Source organism: Ovis aries, chromosome 3 (assembly GCF_016772045.2).
Source record: "Ovis aries strain OAR_USU_Benz2616 breed Rambouillet chromosome 3, ARS-UI_Ramb_v3.0, whole genome shotgun sequence".
NCBI classification, from domain to species: domain Eukaryota; kingdom Metazoa; phylum Chordata; class Mammalia; order Artiodactyla; family Bovidae; genus Ovis; species Ovis aries.
The window spans coordinates 34,384,751-34,396,986 of NC_056056.1; the positions used below are offsets into that span (position 1 = coordinate 34,384,751).

Here is a 12,236-nt window from a genome sequence, read left to right on the forward strand (position 1 = left end):
TTATTTTATCGCAGACCTCTAGGTTAAGATCACTGAGTAGGAAGTAAGAAAACTTGGCTTCTTAGTCTTTTTGAGCTGGTATAACAAAAATATCAAAAGCTGGGTGGCTTATAAACAACAAGCATTTATTTCACCACAGTTCTTGAGGCCAGGAAGTCCAAGATCACAGTACCAGTAGGTTTACTGTCCACTGAGGACCTGCTTCTTCCTGTCTTCTCAGGTGGCCTCTTTTGTAAGCACCAGGTCCCTACCCTCATGACCGAATCACTTCCCAAAGGTCTCACCTCTGATACCATCACCTTGGGCATTAGGTTTTCACCATATGAACTTGGGGAGATACAAACATTCAAATGATGATAGCACATGTTCGTGTTTCTACTCTGCCACTAACTCACAGTGTGGACAGGTCACTTTACTTCTATGGACCTCAGTGTCCTCATCTGTAATAGAAGATTGGGGTTTGGGGGTCTCCAGACTTCTTTCCAAACCCTGGAAAATGAGACTCCCCAGTCATTTTCTGCTGGGTCTTACTCATTGCCTCTGCAGCTTCCAGATTACCTATTTAGAAATATATTTACAGAGGCACCCTATAGAGAGTTTGAGGGGATCTCCCCCAAATTGGAGCTACACTGAGGCTGGGAAGGGTTAGGAAAACAGCTGTCTATGAAGACTGGGGAAAAGTGGCATCTTCCAGGATGAGCGTATAATCTAAAGTTGACAAAATGATGTTTCAACAAATATTTATGGAGTGCCTACTGTGTGGTGCGTTTTAGCCATTTCAATAGGAGTCAGGTTACATTTTAGAGTGAAATGGGCCATTTCAGGGTGCTAACCCCATTAAATTCTGACCAGCCACCGAACCCTGTGAAGACCAATGTGCCCACTTTGAAGAGGTGGTCTGATCCTTCCAGGGTCAAGGTGCATCACTACAAGATGGAAGTGACGGAGTGAAGCCGACTTAGAGCCGGTGTGCCTTCCAGGACAGGTAGGAGTTCCAGATAACAGCAACACACTGGACCACAGCCAACCTAAGGAACAGGGACAGTGGCATGAAGAAGAGGAAGTATAAGGAAGAAGCCAAGGGGAGAGGGGGGAAAGTGCAGCAGACAAAGGGTGAATATCTCCAAGAATGTCCAGATCTAGGTCTCCTTCCTTCAGCCCCCATGGAGGGATGTGTGGCTCAGATGAGAGGACAACCAGCTCAGGTGCTTGTGCTGGCCCAGAGCTCTGTCTCCTGGACAAGAGTCTCAAAGTTAACTGCCCCCCAGCAGCCATTTTGCCATGCATGGCTTTATCCATACTCTATCCAAGCTCCTTCTAAATACACATCTGTCTTGTACAGCTGAGATCTCATCTTCCAAAAATGTGCTGCCTGCCATATAAAGCAGCACCTCCTTCTCTTTACTTTAAATATACTTCACTCTAGTTTCAAAGAGCATTGCCAGGACTCTAAAGTTTGATTTGGTTCATAAGTCTGTATTCCTTTTAGTTATGCTATTCATGTCCATTCTGACCTTGTCTCCTCTAAGAGTTTCATGATTTCCCCTGTTCCCAAAGCCCCCTCACCTCCAATAATTTTAACCACTCATCCTGTTTCCACTATATTTATTTTTATTGAGTTTTCAGCCACTACCCTGATTATTTAGGATAAAATAATATTTTTCAGTGGACTAACCTGACCATGTTCCTACTTGACTCTGGTCTACCTTTCTGCCTAACCTAGGCTGTAATACTGTCCCTACAGTCAGGCCATCAAAGGTAGAGAGCCCAGGTGGGATGGAGATGAGGGCTGTGGAGCAAGATCCTCCCTAGGAAGATGAGATGTCAGTAGGCAGATGCTCTGGGATGTTCTATAACATAAGAGATTCTGAACAAAGTGCTCAGGAGTCTGAGGAGCTCTGACCAGGGCAGGGTGTTCTGGATGGGGGCAGGGGCAGGGCGTGTTATAAGGTAGTTCAAGGTTAAAAATGAGGATCACTTTGTCTCTGTTTGTAATATGCATCTTCCTTGAAGCGTGGGGTGGGGATCTGCCATACCTGTAATGAAGAGGAACCAGGTAGAAGTTGGCCAACTGCACGGCAGGCCAGAGCTACGAGAGAGAGAAGGGAAAGGTTGGGGGGCTGCCTCCATCTCCCAACGCCAGTCTCAAGGCCTTGCCTGGTCTGACTCCAGCTTCTCCAGACAGGAACACATGGCACTGAGTGAGTGCTTCCCTGACTATGGTGCCCACATGGGCATGAGGGAGTAATCCCAATGGAGGGATTTCTGTGTCAGGAGGACCCCTGATCCCTGGGCATTTCTGGACTCAAGAAAGCAGAAGCAGCAGCTGAGGTGCCAGCTCTTACATAGTAGTTGGTGATGAGAGCATCAGGAAAGTCCTGAGGAGACAAGAGAAGGAACAAGTGAACACCAGCACTTTCGGGCACCTTGGACCTCCCAGTGCCAACTGCCAACTGGTGTGAGTATCACACACAGACATCTGCTCAGAGAAGACACCACTGCACCACGGCGCCCCAGCTCCTCCCCTCCAGAGCTCGGCTCTGCCTGCATCTCCACCCCGCCCTGCCTCATTCCCCTGGGTCTGCCGGTCCACCAGCCAGAAAGCATCCCCACACCGGGCCAGCTCACCCGCTGGAGTTTGGCCCAGTTGTCCTGGGCTGACAGTCCATTGAGGGTCCCAACCAGTGGGAGGAAACAGCCCAGAAAACATGGGGCAAAGCCCCCCTAGGGAAGAGAAATTAAAGTGCTGTGAGCACCTAAACCCTCGCCCTCCTGCAACACAGCTCACCCTTCCCAAATCCCTTTTCCTTCCACTCACCTGATCCAGCAGCATCTTCTTTAGTGCATCTACCTTGGTGGTGCCAGGAATGAGCCGGTCCAAAACTCTGTACCAGCCTCCTACCACAGGGCCCTAAAAGGAACTCCCAGAGAGGTGAACAGGGATGTGGAGGGGACACCAGGATTTTACATCACAAAGCTGCATCCTCAAGTATTAGAAACCAACCCCCAGGGGGAGGAGACACTGAAGGCTGGCTTAGATGTGAGAGGGTCCAATGGAAACCAAAGGATGACAAGGAACTGAGACCACTGTCCAATTCACCGGCAGCCCTGTTGTTGGCAAAACTTACCACGAAGCCACAGCCCAAGGAGGCCATTGTCAGGGTCCGGCCAGCTTGGTGTGCCCGCAGACCTCGCCTCTCCACCAGCTGCTGTGAGATCACGTCACCCAGGCCCATCAGAGACCCTGTGCAGGGTACACAGGTGCCATCAGGATACCTCCCAGGGACAAGCTGCCATCCCAAGGAGGGAGGTAAGTCTAATGAATGAATGAGGCTCTGGCACTTGGAGGCCAAGGGCTTCAATCTGGGGCAAACGGCCAGTCCCTTCCCACTGCTTCTGGGATGGTGACACCTCCCCAAGGATGGTGACACTTCACATGTGTCCTGTTAGAAACGGAGATGAGCAGCCTGGAGCAGGCCACGGCCAAGAACTCTGCAGTGAGCACTGAAGGGAAGTTAGCCTCAGAAAGTGCAGGTAGAGGAAGGTGAATCTGAGGTGCTGAGGGCTGAGAAGCACTGACTGTTGGAACTGGAAAAGCCTTCCAGATGTTTTTGTGCAAACCCCTTATTCCAGAGGCTTGGAAATGAAGGCCCAGGAAGTGGCACACAGTAAGTAGCAGAGCCAAGAAGAACCAGGTGGCTTGATTTCCTAGACGGTATTCCTTCCAGAATGCTGTACTATGAACAGATCATGTGCAGAATGGTAAGGAACTCTGTGGTTTTTTCTCCTCTGCTGAAGGCAGGACCCTGGCCAATGTCCTTCATCTTGGTTTTGAGAGTTTTCTTTGGGGAGAACAGCAAGAATAACTCTTTCTAATACAGACGTACTTAAATGATCCCAGGCAGGGGATGACTGGCTGAGCTGCTAAGAGACCCTGCAAGGAAGGGTCTGGTCACCTCCCAGCACAGGCAGGTCGACCCAGACTTCCCATTCACAGCCTCAAACTGAGCTGCCAACAGGCACGATGGCCATCTCTCCTCAGGTCTTCGTACCCGCTTGCCCTCCCCTCACTTGCACGGACACCTAGCTCCAAGCAGCACTAGTTGGACACCTACACCCAGAAACCAAGACAGAGAGCGTCACTGTTTACAGAGCCCCCCCCGTCAGTGATGGCGAGTGGTGGTTTATAGCAAACACACCCTTCTAGGGCCACTTGCGAGCAACCGTATGACCTCCAGCTTGCCCATCCATCTCACTGAGTAATGAGAGGCCCCTCCAGCCCTGCAGCCACCACTTTCACTGTGCCCTCAATTAGCCCTGGGCAAACACATCCTCATCCTTCAACCCCACTCCTTGGCCCGGAGCTGGTGCTGACGTCTGTGCTGGCTGCATACTCACTGCTCCCCGCCATGCACCCCCGGAAGAGCCCTGCCCATGCAGCCTCGTCAGAGGCAGCTGCGTAAGGCTGAGAGCTGGGGCACCCACAGTGACCGAGGCTGCTGGCCTCAGCTGCTGGGACCCCGAGCACACCCATCAAGGCAGCCCTGCCTCTCCTCTCCCTGAAACTCCTGAAGTGGTAGAGGCTCTTTCCAAAACATGGCTAGCAGGGACAGAATCCTAGATGTGTTTGTTATCTCCCACCACATCAAGCCTGGCAGGGACTCAGAAAATAGCCAAGGAGAAATGTCAAACGGACCACCCCAGGCAACAGGACTGCCCTGGGAAGGACATGGAGAATGCTAAATCTGACCTGAAGGGTGCACACTGGCTTAAGGTGTGAGAAGCAGCGGGGCTGAAGGTTTCTCCCTCTCCATGCAGTTAGCACTTAGCTCCGTGTTCCCTCTAACAACTTGGGGTCACCAGCTGAACACTCAGGGAAAGGAGGGAGCTGCTGTGGCCACGTGGCCCTGAAAAGGCCCAGGGAGGGTGGAACAGGAATAGAGTTGCTGCTTAAATGAAAGGACCAACAGTTTGACATTCTACTCTGGCAAGATATTTACAGTATACAAAGGACTCTCACACATTTAATCTTCACAAAAGGTCTAGAAGATAGAGGTTACCTCTCCACTGAATGTCTTTGAGAGATGAGGTGACTTGGTAAGGAAGGGAGCTGGGGCCTGAACACAGGCCTTCTCTCAAGGGGAAATGGGAGGCCAGGAATTCCCAGCAGAGGCAGAGACCTGGGCTCAGGTGCCAATGGGCACAGAGAGGTTCATGTGGCTTCAACTCACAGGAGCTTCCTGCTCAAACAAGGGCCCAAAGGCCTGCATATCAGACATTTCCTGGATTAACACACTTCCTGTCTTCTACTCCCCAGAATGTGATAACCTCTGCTTCTTGTCACCCTGTGGGGAAGGCAAGCAGCAATACCCTTGGGAAGCAAAGAGTCGCAAAGAGACATGCATTTTCACTCTTCGTGGCTTACACAACACGCTAAAGGCATAGCAGGAGTGAAAACCAAAGTCCCTGACTTGTAGCCAGGTCCCAGAAGCCTGCAGCCTTGGAGAGAAGTGGATTCCAGGCCCCCAAACCATGACCATCAGGCCTGAGATATTACCAAGTGAAAGGGCAGCAGCAGGAGTGGGGTGGTATAGAGCCTCTAGCCCTGTCTGTTCTGTCCATTTCAGACAGAACCATGCCCAGCTCCTTCTGTGCCTATGGATCATCAGGCCCCCTGGGCCAACAGCAGCTCTAGCGCAGTCTAAGGCTCTGGTCTAAGCCTGCACTTCTGGTCCAAGTGATTGTGTGAGCAGGAAGGGCTGGCATTTCGGATTCCTCATCCCACCGTCCCCAACCCAAAACCCAAACAGACCCAAACCACCCTAGGTTCAGGGAGTCCTCTTGGACCCATTTGGTTGGTTTGGACCCTCCAATGCTCTGGTTTCCCTTTCCTTGGACTTGTTTCTGGGGGATTGGAGCTGGAGGCCTGCAGAGACATAATGCCTCAGCCCCAATGAGGCAGGACAAGGGGCTGCCGGGCAGTGATGCCCCAATGCCAGGCTGGGCGCAGAGCCCAGCAGGCAGACGCTGGCGCGGCTGTGACATCATGCCCCTGGGTAGGTGCCAGTTCTCATGCCGTCACTCACCACCAGATTCAGCAGGGTGAGGGCGTAGGGGTTGGGAGTGCCTGCCTCTGAGCACAGATCTATCTGGGACCACCCTCTGCCAGCCAGTGGAAAAGCCCCAACTTCCCATGCCCTCTTCCTAGGCACAGGTGGGGGTAAATTATCTACTTTTCCTGTTTTGTTCCTCTCCTGGCTTTTGTGTGTACAATCTTAGATGCAGGAAACTAATGTATGAATGGAAAATGAAGAAACTGAGGGGCAGGAAGTTGGAATGAGGAGCAGGAAGCTGTCCTTGACTATGAGAGGCCTGAGTTGGCAGGTAGAGCTGCTGGCAGAGGGCCCAAGGGCCGTCTCACTTCTCTCCAGAAGTCTCCAACAATTAAATAGCTGCCTGGGGTAGGGGCTTGGTCTGGCAGAGCCCTGAGGGAGCTGAAGCCCAGCAGCGAGAGGGCAGTGCCCTCCCCATCATGGCCTGAGCCCTTCTCACTGGTAGAAAATAAGATACCATGGAGAGTTCCATAGCTCCTCAGGTACCTAAGCCCAGACCAAGCAGGATTAGTGCCCTGGGGGTGCCCCGCTTTTAATGGCAGCTCTATCATTGACCGCAAACCTAAACGTATGTCACTCCTCTCTCATGCCTCGGTTTCTTTCTTGGTTTCAGGGGCTGGGCTGAATAGTCTCTAATGTCCGCTGAGCTTGCATGTTCAGACTCCAGGGAAACCAGTGTCTGCAGAAGCTTCCACAGCAGCACTAGAGTGGCCTGAGATAGATGGAGTAGGGCCCTGGGCCCACTGGAGGCTGAAGGCTGATTCAGACTCTGCCCTGGGTGCCCTGTTCCTGACTCTGACTTGGCCCAAACTGGGTGTATCAGACACTTCTTTTGAACCAACTCAGATCTTTTTGATTCAATCATCAGTTTCAGTCACCACTGCAGTTCACCTGATGGGTCCTTGTCCTGAGACAAGGGGCTCACATGTGAGACAAGCCCCATACCTCGGGCAGAGCTACTGCTGGGGACGATGCCTGGGCAGTGTGGTAGAGCACAGAACACGGGCATCCATACTCCATGTGGCAAACTTCTGACCAATGTAGGATGGAGCTGGTGCGTAAAGGTTTCTCCTTGTCTCCAGAAAAGACTAGTCACCCATAGACCCTAAGAGGCATTTCAAAAGAGCCTCTCAGTCAGTTTTAAGGGGATGAGTAGCCATGGGCCCTAAGCAATGTCCATTTGATAAAGCATCCTTATATTGACTGTCCCTTTTTCCCTTCTCCCTCCATGGGATTATTTCCTACCAAACTACCTGCACTGAAGCTGCAGACTCTACTTTCTGGAGAACCAAGGTAGATGGCTAACTTTACAGCAAGTGGAACAAACCCAACCCAAACACCACTACAAAAAGAAGAGCTTCTTGTGCTTGGCTTGCCAACACTCATACAAAGGCCCAACTCCTGGAACCTTTTAAGTTTCTTGAACATTTTTTGATTTCTAAAGTCTTTTCACAGAGATAATCCCTACACTGATTCTGTGAGGTCATATAACTAAATTCAAATTCTAAATCAGGAAATGAAGGCTCAGAGAGGTTTATCGTCTTGTCTTGACTCACAAAGCTAAGAGTTATGGCTCAGAGATTCAAATCTTGGTCTTTGAGCTCCAAGTCTGAAATCTCTATTCTGTTTTCCAGTGTGATGAGCTATCCCAAGGGACCTTAGGAACAACTGTGTTGGGATCTAAAAACAGCTCAGTGAGCTAAATCCACCTCCCCCCTTTATTTGCAGTTTGATTTGAATACACTGAGCAGCAGGGAAGGAAGATTCTGAAAGATTTGGGAAAGTCTGAGAAAGGTGTTAACTAGAGGTTGCTTCAGGCTGAGATGTTGGTACAGCCTCATGAAGACTGGGAGTGTGGAGCCCCAGGGCTCCAGCACCGACCACCAGTAACCCCAGCTCAGCTACATAGCTGCACTTGGACCTCTTGGAGCTCTAGCTCCTACCTTGATCTGCTGCAGATCCCTTGGGGAGGGAAACACAAGGATGGTCCTTCCCCTCCCTATTCCTGATGGCCACGAGGGAGAGAGGGAGAACCTTCCTTCCAGCAGCTAGGGTCCCCAAGGGAATCTGAGGCTGGGCAAAGGGCCCAGCGTGTCAGTTCCCATCACAGCCACCCAGTCCAGCATGAGTCACCACACGCACAGCCAGGTGAGTCATGCCGGCTGACGGACACTCCGAGGACAGGATGGAGGGTAGCTGGGCACAGGAGGCTGGAGAGGGGCCCAGGGAGGGGCAAGACTCCTTGGCCAGTCACTCAATGAAGCTTCTAGTGCTGACGTGGGGCTATTCCAGTAGAAAGATTGCTGTTGAACTCTGGCTTTCAGTAGTCCTCCCATCCCTCACCCCTTTTAACAATCTCCCTCTCAGAAGCCCACGGTTCTCATTAGAATCTTGTTCTCTTCCTCTAAACACAGGCAAGACCTCACCATAACCTTGTGACCCTCGCACTGCCCCGACAGTTACAGGCCTTCCAATCCCTCCCACTATAAAACAAAGCTTCATGACATCTCCTCTCATGGTAGCTAATCTGCAAAATAAAGATGATAACAAATGCAGGTAAATCACTGGGTTACCTTTGTGAGGTCGCTACTCAATCACTGGATTTAGAGCAATAATAAATCCTCGATTAGTATATTGTTTGAGGATACATCCATAGACAGTAAAACTATAAGACAAGCAAAAGAATGATATTAAACAAAATTCAGGAAAGTAATTATCTCTTGGGTGTATGAATTAGGGACAGGCATTCAAGGGGTCTCAAAGCTGGGTACAGATTCAGGAGTTTTCAGTTTAGTTTTATTTAAATGCTACACATATATCTTCATGTTTCTTTTGTGTGTTAAGATATATTTTCCAATAAGAACAATACTAACAAAAATAAACTGGGGTAAGAGTCTGATTCCAGCACTTATTAAGTGTGGGATCTAACATGGACTCTAACACATTGACTTTGTGGGGACCCTGTAAGATAATGTGTGTTCAGAGTGCTTTGCACACTGTGAATTGTTAAAGGAGCCTTTGTTTCTGTTCATTTTGTAAGTTAAGGGCTCCTGGGGCCAATGCCTTTGTCCTAAAGGGATGACCCTTCAGGTTTGTGAGGACTTTCAGATCCTACATTATAGCGAGGTCACCTATGTGTACTCCTTTCCTTATAAACAGCCTTGGGGACCCTCCCTCCAAAACAGACTGGGGTGAGAGCCAATCTTTCAAGGACGTTGAATAGAAGCAAGAAATGAGGTGAGGGAGTGTGTGCAGCAAGCTTCTGCCTCCCAAATCAGCCTGCTCTGGTATCACCTAGGTCCCACGGGACACTCACCAGCTGTCAGGACCTGTACCTTCCACGGGTGAGCAGTCAGAGCCCGCTGGTAGGCCCGCCAAAGTGCCATTTCCTGCCAAGCCGAGACGAGAGAGGGGTCACCCCCACTGCCCCTCCTCACAGTTAAAGAGACTTTTGTTTCTCCCTTGTGCCCACGCCTTCTCTGTCCCGCTCTAAAGGGGCAGAGGCTTCCTGGACAGCTTCCTGTCACAAGGGTCTCCTTTGACAATCGGGCAAGAGAAGAATCCCAGGGGCTGCCACCCTCTACCCCACCCCTATCCCTGGAGCAGAGATATCTGGGGTCTCCGTCCGGATCACACAGGACACGTCTGCTCGGACTTTCACCCAAAGCCTTGTGGGTCCTCAGATTCAGACTCTTAGTTGGCACCAGCCCGCATCCTTCCAGAGCCCAACTCCACGCCGGAAACAAACTCCCTGACTCCCAGAACCTGCAGCGGTCCCACGCACCCTGGGCGCTCGCGGGACGCGTCTCTTTGAACCGGTGACCAAGGATCTGCAGCTACTCACCTGGGCGCGAGCGCGGCCTCTCCCACGTGACCTGAGTGGGCGGAGGGACTTCCGCCCCAAGTCCCGCCTTGTCCGCCTGGCTGACTGCTAGGCTTTCGTTGTGTCCAGGGCCGGAACAGGAGTGAACCCAGCCTCTGAAACCGCGGAGAGGGCTTCCTTCTCGTTCTGCGCCGGGTCTCGTTGCTGAGCCCGCTAGCCCACCAGGGTCCTTCTACCTCTTTCTGCCCCTTCTCTCCTCGGTGTCAGGGCCTCTTATAGACCCTCACCTTTCCCGTGTCCTGGAACTGGCCAAGGTCCAGACGTAGTTCTAGGTCTCAGGAATCAGAGTTTGGAAACTTGTTAGCCGTAATTATATGTGTGTGTTACTTTTTGAAAAATGTAAGTTCTTCACTAGCCTCAACTGTGAGCTCCTGAATGGGTGGAACTGGGTCTTGTTTCGGGTTTGTTGTCCTCCTAGCCAACTAGTTCAATGTTTTGTCCACAATAGCCTTTAGAACGGAGAAGGCAATGGCAACCCACTTCAGTACTCTTGCCTGGAAAATCCCACGAACGGAGGAGCCTGGTAGGCTGCAGTCCATGGGGTCGAGAAAAGTCAGACCCGACTGAGCTACTTCACTTTCACGCATTGGAGAAGGAAATGGAAACCCACTCCAATGTTCTTGCCTGGAGAATCCCAGGGACTGCAGAGCCGGGTGGGCTGCCGTCTATGGGGTCGTACAGAATCCCACATGACTGAAGCAACTTAGCAGCAGCAGCAGCCTTTAGAAATGCTGCGTAAAGATGACTCTTCCATGGAAAGCATTAGGATTACAGAACCTCAGGTTTAGGCGCTGGTTTCATAACTAAGCAGGCTTGCAGCCTTGGTCATCCCTAGACTTGAAGTTCCTCATCTGTGAAATGGTTTTCACACTGGGCTCCTCAGTTCAGTTCATTCACTCAGTCGCCTCTGACTCTTTGCGACTCCATGGACTGCAGTACACCAGGCCTCCCTGTCCATCCACCAACTCCCAGAGTTTACTCAAACTCATGTCCATTGAGTTGGTGAAGCCATCCAACCATCTCATCTCATCCTCTGTCAACCCATTCTCCCGCCTTCAATCTTTCCCTGCATCAGGGTCTTTTCCAATGTCAGCTCTTCACATCAGGTGGCCTAAGTATTGGAGTTTCAGCTTCAGCATCAGTCTTTCCAATGAATATTCAGGACTGGTTTCCTTTAGGATGGACTGCTCGGATCTCCTTGCAATCCAAGGGCTCCTCAGTTTTAGGGATTTATAGATGTTTGGGGTGGAGAAGGCAATGGCACCCCACTCCAGTACTCTTGCCTGGAAAATCCCATGGACGGAGGAGCCTGGTAGGCTGCAGTCCATGGGGTCCCTAAGGGTCAGACACGACTGAACAACTTCACTTTCACCTTTCACTTTCCTGCATTGGAGAAGGAAATGGCAACCCACTCCAGTGTTCTTGCCTAGAGAATCCCAGGGATGGGGTCGCACAGAGTTGGACACGACTGAAGTGACTTAGCAGCAGATGTCTAGGGAGAGAGGTATCACAAGTTGTTCTTTATCTCAACTTTTTAAAATATGTATATATTCCTAAGGGCTTTCCTGATAGCTCAGTTGGTCAAGAATCTGCCTGCAATGCAGGAGACCCCTGTTTGATTCCTGAGTTGGGAAGATCCGCTGGAGAAGGGATAGGCTACCCACTCCAGTATTCTTAGGCTTCCCTTGTGGCTCAGCTGGTAAAGAATCTGCCTGCAATGCAGGAGACCTGGCTTGGTTTGATCCCTGGTTTGGGAAGATCCCCGGGAGAAGGGAAAGGCTACCCACATAAAAAATATGTGTATATTTCTAGAAAAACCCACATTTAAACAAGGAGGCCCACAACTGCAAGTGTTTGGAAACCAATAGATTAGGTGATTTCCTAATCCCATTCCAGTTCTAACATTTGTAACAGTTTGTGAATATACTGCAACATTCTTTCTAGGGTAGTGGAAACTTTTGCAAGATCCCTGGCAGATGTCAGCCTGGCACCCTTTGCTTAATTATCCCCAGGAAGCTCACACTTCAGGAGGCAGCCTTGTCTGACTCAGGCTCTTTACCTGATTAGCTCGTCCCTCAATTTACACAGTTCCTGTATGATTAAGGCAGGGAGAATCCTCTAAGAGATACTGGAGAAATGCAGTTAGGAAGCAAGAGAATTTGATATCACAAACTTTTAACTAAGTTTCTATATACAAAATACCATGCTAGAGGAGTGAATTTACACTAGCAGATGTAATA

At 50.6% G+C, this 12,236-nt stretch overlaps 1 protein-coding gene across 2 annotated transcripts; it reads right to left on the reverse strand.

Annotated features, from left to right (window-relative positions):
- Positions 1 to 104: 104 nt before the first annotated feature.
- Positions 105 to 9,981, reverse strand: MPV17 (mitochondrial inner membrane protein MPV17). 2 transcript variants are annotated; one of them, XM_015094269.3, is made up of 8 exons: positions 9,898 to 9,981; positions 9,430 to 9,502; positions 3,129 to 3,244; positions 2,819 to 2,911; positions 2,629 to 2,724; positions 2,346 to 2,378; positions 2,037 to 2,089; positions 105 to 1,028 (listed from the first exon to the last, which is right to left on the reverse strand). In XM_015094269.3, the coding sequence occupies exons 2-8, from the start codon at positions 9,497 to 9,499 to the stop codon at positions 959 to 961; spliced, it is 531 nt and encodes a 176-aa protein (XP_014949755.2). In that variant the 5' UTR covers positions 9,500 to 9,502; positions 9,898 to 9,981; the 3' UTR covers positions 105 to 958. The 2 variants fall into 2 exon arrangements, with proteins under 2 accessions (XP_014949755.2, XP_060267973.1); XM_060411990.1 differs by having other exon boundaries at positions 105 to 2,724.
- Between the last annotated feature and the right edge of the window lie 2,255 nt (positions 9,982 to 12,236).

Excerpts from the sequence above, each read along its gene's own strand:
- MPV17 (XM_060411990.1), bottom strand. The coding sequence starts at position 9,499 with ATGGCACTTTGGCGGGCCTACCAGCGGGCTCTGACTGCTCACCCGTGG. Across the intron at positions 3,245-9,429 it reads GGTACAGGTCCTGACAGCTG|GGTCTCTGATGGGCCTGGGT; the intron begins GTGAGTGTCCCG and ends TACCCTGCACAG. Across the intron at positions 2,912-3,128 it reads CCTTGGGCTGTGGCTTCGTG|GGCCCTGTGGTAGGAGGCTG; the intron begins GTAAGTTTTGCC and ends AGTTCCTTTTAG.